Genomic DNA, 7,506 nt, shown 5'->3' on the forward strand with positions numbered 1-7,506 from the left:
TCTTCTTCACGAACAGTGTAGGCGCTCCCCATGGTGACGTACTCGGCCTGATAAACCCCTTGTCTAACAGCTCTTGCAATTGGGTCTTGAGCTCCTTTAGTTCTGCAAGGGCCATTCGGTACAACGCCATAGAGATTCGTATCGTTCCCGGTTGGAGTTCTATAGAGAAGTCTATCTCTCTTTGGGGTGGTAAGCCAGGAAGTTCTTCAGGGAAAACATTGGCGTACTTGCAAACGATGTGTGGTAATCCCACTTCCATTCTATCTGCTTCTTCCAATTAGAGGTTAGCTAGCCATCTAAACAGTTGATTCTGCCACTTTGATCTTTTCGTCGTCGAACTCGTCATCTGTCTATCCCCCTTAAGTCAGAAATGAGTCCCTTCGGGGGTATACACCATCACCATCTTCTGATGGTAGTCTATGACCGCTCGATGTGTTAATAGCCAGTCCATCCCTAGGATTACGTCAAAATTTGCCATGTCAATCACCCTAAGATTGTAGGTCAAACGCGGGTTGGCTACTTCTAGTTCGCACCCTCTACACACTAGACTAACAGCTATACTCCCCTTTAACAGTGACGTTACTTTCATACTCGTACTTAGGGGTTTTGTTTCTAGTGCTAGTGCAGATACGCAAGCAATAGATATAAATGAATGCGATGCTCTAGAGTCAAACAAAGCTTGTACGTAGGTAATATACAATAGTAGCGTACCTTGGATCACAAAGGGATCCTGCTCTTGTTCTTCAGCCAGCAGCGCAAAGATATGCCCTCTAGTGCCTTCTTGGGTTCCCATGGGCTGCTTTCCCTTATTCTGCCCATTCTGCTACTGCGATGTGCCTCCAGAGCTTTGCTTCACAAAACTCGTCTGTTCGGGTTGTTGAGTTTTCTGATTTCCAAAGCTCTCATTCCTCTTCTTTTGAGGTTGCAGGCATTGCTGCCAGTAGTGGCCATAGCCTAACAGTTGCAGCACTAAATTGTCGTTATGTCCCGACCATTTCTCTGTAGTTTGCCATGCTCGGGGGTAGTAGTTTTCTAGGGTTGGTTATTTTGCGGTAGGTTAGAGGGTTTGGTGGGGTAGGGTCCATGGTTGGTGCTGGGTGGTTAGGTTCGGATTGGCCCACCGGTGTTATTATTCGCCTTCCTCCATCGGGTTTGGAAGTCCAGCTCCTCACTTTCTAGTCGAAGCGCAGACTCCACCATTTCTGTGTAGGTGGTGAAGGCTTGAGCCACCACAGCCCTTCGAGTGGTCGTCAGCCCCCACTCGAACCTTCTAGCCTTCTTGTCCTCGTTCGGGATGGAGTCTAGGGCGTAATGGGACAGTTCCTCGTACTTGGCCGCGTACTAGGTGACGATCATGATTCCTTATTTTAGGTTTAGGATCTCTTATTCCTTGGCTAGGCAAAGGGGTGTGGGAAAGTATTTGTTGAGGAACAAGGTTTTGAACTTAGTGAAGGTCATAGTGGCTATGGTATGGGTGGCTTCCATCAAGTCTCACCAATAGCGGGCTTCCCCTTTTAGCTGGTAAGTGGCTAAGGCCACACGTTATCCGTTGCGGGTAATCCCTAAGGTTCTAAGGATCATCTTGACTTCGTTTAGCCATGTCTCGGCCACGACGGGGTTAGTATCCCTATGAAAGGTTGGGGGTCGGCGTTTGCAGAACTTGTTCATCGCTCGGGTTTGGGTCATTGGTCTGTCGTCGTGGTTTTGGTTTTGGCGGTTGGCGTTCAAAGTGGCTCTGAACGCTTGCATGATTTGGGTTAGGTCAGAGTTGGTGTTAGAGGATCCTCCATTATCGTATCCTAATCAGTGGCACGTATTCACCATCTGTGAGGGGAAATCAAAAGGGGAAGTTTTAGTCTACTTAAACAATTTTCCTTTTGCAAATGGTGTTTCTTCCTAAAGTCAAAAGTGTTTTATCAAGTAGTATGCAATAGTACTCTTTAAATAAGCAAGATTTTCATAGATAAGTAGAAAGATACAATCATAAGCATAGAGTTCCACCACAATGGCAAGTAGGGACATAAGATAAGATTTTTCCTAATACAAGTTGAAACGATCCTACATACTCCTACTACATGGTCCTACAGGTTGTCAGGCTTTATTCTATGCTGCTGCTACTCCACCTTAGAGTAGAACAATTCCATAAACCTCTCTAAACCATTCCATGTAGTTCTTTTAAGCAATGGTCTCAGTTTTCACAAAATACTCCCGCTCTTGCGTAAGCAGTTCCTCCTTAGTCAGGATAGGCGGCTACTCCACCGGTTCTAGGTAGTACTCAGGTGTCAGCAATGACCGATAGTCGGCCAATACTCGTGGGGTGAAAAGTGGGCATCCTCCTTGTCGTACGCTCGACATCTACAAAGAAAGATTTTTAACCTCAATTAGTAGTATTTAAGACAGGAATTAACTTCTAAAAATTTCTAAATTCCACATTCGATCCTTGATTTAAGTCATCATCCAATTGTTTGGGAATTCCTAGCTCAGTGGTACTGCCAATTTCCACACCTTGCTTCAACCCGGAGGTTGTTCCGTCAGAATTCCACCCAATTTAGGACGGTAAACTTAAACTCATTTCACGTTTGTGCGATGGTCGAACTATCTTATGGTCTACCCATACTACCCATGGCAGAGGTTTTGAACCTAGGGCTCTGATACCATGTTGTAATGCCCCTAATTTTGGGAACGTTGAATAAACATTTTTATTGAAAACTTAAATGGAGTCTGGCTCATTATTACATCATAACTCCTATGAGAGTACTTTTATTACACAAGGGAAGGGAAACTAAGGTTCTTAACTACAGCTCCGTCTGCTCCTCCATTCTTGCCAGCTCTTCGGCTCTGAAAGCCTCCAAGGTGTACAGCTCACCCTGATCATCTACAACGTCTGACACATTATACCAGCGTCGCCCCCAATATAATATGTCAGGGCCACCAAAGGTAGCACCATGAGCTACAAAAGCTCAATAGAATAATCCATACCCACTAACCCTTAACTTACAAATAATAGATCATAAAATTAACGATTTCCACATAGTACATGCATATTTAACAAACAGTTAACAATGACACATCCACATTCACTATTCAAACTAACGTTGGTGTCCATGATTTTATGAGTTTCTCCTATGCAACTTGTAGTAGACCATGTCACCATTTTTCATATACAAAATCAACATTTCCAAAATCGTTTTTACACACCCAACCTCGGTTCCACTGCTCCGGGTTTCCATTGGCACACAAAAACATGGAATTTGGCGTTGGCTCCTCTCCATGGATAACCAATCCATAATTCAAAACCCTCGGTTCCGCCGTTCCGGTTACTTGAGTATCCCATAATGGTTCGCTGGTCCAGGTTCTCATTTGGGTTTTCGAAAATCATTAAAACAATTGCGTTGGCTCCTCTTCGCTGATAACCAAACCACAATTCATCCCTCGGTTCTGTCGTTCCGGATTTCTGAGTATAACACAATGGTTCCGCCGCTCTGGGTTCCCATTGGGTTTTTGGAAAATACACACACACATACACACTACACAATGGGCAAGTTCGGCCACATTGTGGTTTCAAAACCACACATTGTCTTTAACACACCCTAGGTGTCATGTTTTTACTTTCTCAATTTCTGTGTCCCGTTACATGCATAGATTCCATGGCAGGACTTTTCACGTAAGTACACATAAATCATTCGTTGTAATCTTGAAACTAAACTAGCAAGATTATCCAACTCTATATTACTTATCATGCTCATATTATCCCTAAGTTCATGCAATCATGCTCAAACATCTAGCACGCAACTTAAAGCTTAGTGTCACATGGACGGACACCTTTAGAGTGGATACCACTTATGCTTTATCACACATCAAATAATTAATCCAAGTAATCACATATACATGCTCATAACCATCCTTAAGATCAAAATACGAATACTTTCATTCAAGTTTATGTTTCAAAAATCCCCGTTCTCTTCCTTTTTGGGAAGTTCAAAACAACATATGTTTTTCCGGAAAATAAAGTCAAGTTATTCAACATAGTCATATTTCTTTTCAAGCCTTTAGTAAAACATTTTTCAAGTTCTCATGCATTTCAAATAATACAAACGATATACACATTTTTATTTATACTTGGAGGTAGGGGGTAAGAATATTCTACCGTTCTTCTTGGTGGTAGGGCGGCTACAGAAAAGTAAGTCGGCTATCAAATGAAGTGACTTCCTACGGTAAGCTTCGGTAACTTCAAAAGAGAAAAGGTTTCTCTCGAAACTAGTTCTTGACTAAACTACTAAACTTTTTGGATCGAAAGAGTGGTCGAGTGGTGGTTTGGTGGCAGTCTTGGATGAGTTTCTTGAAGAACTCAAGAATAACGCAAGAACAATGAAAAACAAAGAAAGAACAAAGTAAGAACAAAGTAAGAACACAGGAATTTCTAGAGAGAGAAGTTGAAGCTTGAAGGTGTGAGTTGAAAGGCAAGTGAGGGGTCATTTATAGCAAAAATTGGCTCTCTCTCTCTCTCTCCCTCAAGGGTCAGCCTCCATCTCTCTCTCTCTCACTATCTCCCATTGATTTGCTCCATAGTCTTGTCAAATCAAGCCTTTCAAGCATGCCAAGTATTGTCATTTCCATTTTTAGGCTTAAGGCTAAATATCAAGTAGGATCTTAAGACTTTTTAGGCAAATCCTAGGTGATTATTGTCTAGGATGCAAGACTTACAAGTCTAAGGATTAGCCTTTCATGTTTAGTTAATCCTAGTTCTAGGTTATAGTCAAAATATAGGGTGATTAAGGGCTAGGTTCTAGGATGATTAAAGGGTAGATTGTGTGCTTGAAGTAGTCTAGGAATGGGTTGTTAATGGTCATTAGGCTTAAGGGCTAAAGAGGGTGTAAGAAAGCATAGCTTTCTAGGAGAAAAAAGGCACATGCACACACACACACACACACACACACACACTTCTCTCTCTCTCCTCTCTCTCCTCCTCTCTCTCTCTCGGCCTTTCTCTCTTCTCTCATCTCGACTCCTCTCTCTTGTACAATGTATGTATATATGTGTGTATATATATATATGTGTGTGTGTGTGTGTGTGTGTGTGTGTGTAAGACTAATCATATTTAGGTCCGAGTAATTTATGAGTCTAAGGGAAAGTAATGATGATAGTCAAGGCTTTCAAGTGCTAGACATTGCCCAATGGTCAATACTTCCCCTAGAAAGTATATATACTTAGCTAGGCATACTTAAGTACTAATTGGTACTATTAGGCCTAGGAGGAAAGGGTAATGATTAAAGGTGGCTTCCAATGACAAGAACATTGTCCATTGGGTAATATTTTCTTGGAAAATGCATATATGTATATATAGACATATATTGGCATGCTTAAAATAGCCTATGAGGTATATATACCTATATATATGTATATATAAGTACTTAGGAAATCTAGGAAAGTGACTTTGGAAGGTAATTAGGTTTAAGTCTATAAACCTTAGGTTTGCATGCATGGCATGGCTAAGAATACTACTTTTGGAAGCATAATGATGACTACCTTTGGTCCAATGGTCCTTAAATGTTAGGGAAAGGTAACTAAGTTGAATGGTAACTAGGTTTCTACTAACTACTTGGTTGGAAGCTAATTCTACTTGCCAAGTAGGATTTCTAGCCAAGAAATATAATTTAAAGAATTTTTTTCCTTTACTAGTGTTACCCAAATAATGCAACCTAGCGGGGGGGGGGGGGGGGGGGGGTTGGTGAATAGGGATTGCTAGTAAAAATTGCCAATAAAAATTATCTCTAACAATATATGCAAACAATAGGTATGCAATCAAATAGAATGAGAGTAAGAGAGATAGAACCCGTTTATAGTGGTTCGGTCCGGATTTGTCCATGGTCCGGCCTACTCCACTTCTCCTCAAGCAATTACTTGAAGGTTCCACTAATTTTCGAAAGATTACAACTTGTAAGTCTTGTGGGTGCTTACAAAAACCATATGCCTCTAGCTTTCCCGAGGAGCTAGCACAACCGAAAGAGTTTTCTCCGAAAACTTCTCAAAATCAAACACCCAAAATCCTACCAGATTTTGGTCTTCTAAGTTCACAAGTGATCTCTCTCAATCACTCACTTAGGGTTACAAGATGTGAAGAATGATGGAAGATGAAAGCTCAGAACAATAACATAGTTTTTGCACAACAAAAATATATGACAGTGTAAGAGAGAAATGAGAGTACTGATCTTGGATCTGGGAGAGAAAAAGAGCAACCCTTTTTTTTGCTTGGAAAGTGTAATAGCTTTTCTTGATTGAATTAATAAACAATTTAAGTGCTTTAAGCTCCTGGTTCTGCTCTCTAGCTGTTGTGCTCCAAATCCTACCGTTGGAATTTAATTTGAGTCGTTGGATTTAGATCAAGATCTACTCGACTCGGCAAACCTTGCTTTGGCCGGTCGTCTGGGTGGTCGACCAGGCGGTCGTTTGGTTGGTCGTCCGGTTCCCTCTGGTTGACACACTTCTCTGGTCTGTCAGCCAGTTTGTCAACCTGTAGCTCAAAAATTCATTTGAATAAAACTGTTAAAGCATGTATTGAGCTCAATAAGTCTTTGTAAATATTAGCCATTGAATTCAAGAAGCTTTTTGCTATTTTTCAAGGTCACGAAAGATATTTAGTCCGCGAAAGGACTTTTCGATAATTTTGTATATGCCGAATAAAAATATCATTAAATTAATCATCAAAATAATTAATTGTAATACATATAATTTGCCAACAAATTATAATGCATACATTTTTCAACAACTAGGAAAATATACAAGTGCTTTTATAGCATACTTGTCTTTTGGAAAAGGACTAAATTGTCCGATGCTAAGAGATTTGATTTTAAAAGTCTCAAATCTAATTATGACGGATTATTATAGTTAAAAGAGATTTTATAAAGCAATTTAAGATTTAAATAAGAATTTTCAAATATTCAACGAGATTTTTATTTACCAAAAATCGGAGTTGTTACAAACCTAGTCTAGCAAGAAAAATGTAGAGACCCGTATTTAAATTCCCTAGTTGTAATGTTTATGAATGAGAAAGATGTATATTCTAATGTGAAAGATGTGTTCATTTAAAATTAGGGGTTAAAGTGAAAGAATTGAAAGTTTTGGGTGCTATGGCAAAGTGTGTGAGGTGTGTGTATATAAGAGTGTGGTGTGTGTGGCAGGGGAATAATTTCCCCACTTCATTCTTTTTCTCTCTCTTCTGTTCTCTCACCCTCTCTCCCGACTCTCTCTCGGCTCCCTCTATCTCTCTCACTCTCTCACCCAATCAATCAAAACCCATAACAATTAACATCAACTCCATCTTGTACATGCATATTGGGGGCTCATATCGCGTTGGATAGAACTCAGTTTGGTGTATTTGGCTCGGTTTGGATTCCGAAAGCTAGGGCTTGCTCAATCTATTCGGTTTCGGCTTGGGTACTCGAGGTAGGGAATTCTGCTTCTCTTTATATGTTATTTCAGTGTTCCTGTGCCATCTTTGAGCTTGTA

The 7,506-nt window shown here is 40.6% G+C and overlaps 1 protein-coding gene across 1 annotated transcript; it reads right to left on the minus strand.

The window, feature by feature from the left end:
• Positions 1-364: 364 nt before the first annotated feature.
• Positions 365-793, minus strand: LOC131327661 (uncharacterized). The gene has a single exon (XM_058360805.1). It carries the CDS (start codon positions 791-793, stop codon positions 365-367), a length of 429 nt encoding a protein of 142 aa, XP_058216788.1.
• Positions 794-7,506: the final 6,713 nt, after the last annotated feature.

This window comes from Rhododendron vialii, chromosome 5a (assembly GCF_030253575.1).
Source record: "Rhododendron vialii isolate Sample 1 chromosome 5a, ASM3025357v1".
Classification (NCBI taxonomy): domain Eukaryota; kingdom Viridiplantae; phylum Streptophyta; class Magnoliopsida; order Ericales; family Ericaceae; genus Rhododendron; species Rhododendron vialii.

Bases quoted from the DNA above. Each gene is read 5' to 3' on its own strand.
- LOC131327661 (XM_058360805.1), bottom strand. From the start codon at position 793: ATGGGAACCCAAGAAGGCACTAGAGGGCATATCTTTGCGCTGCTGGCT.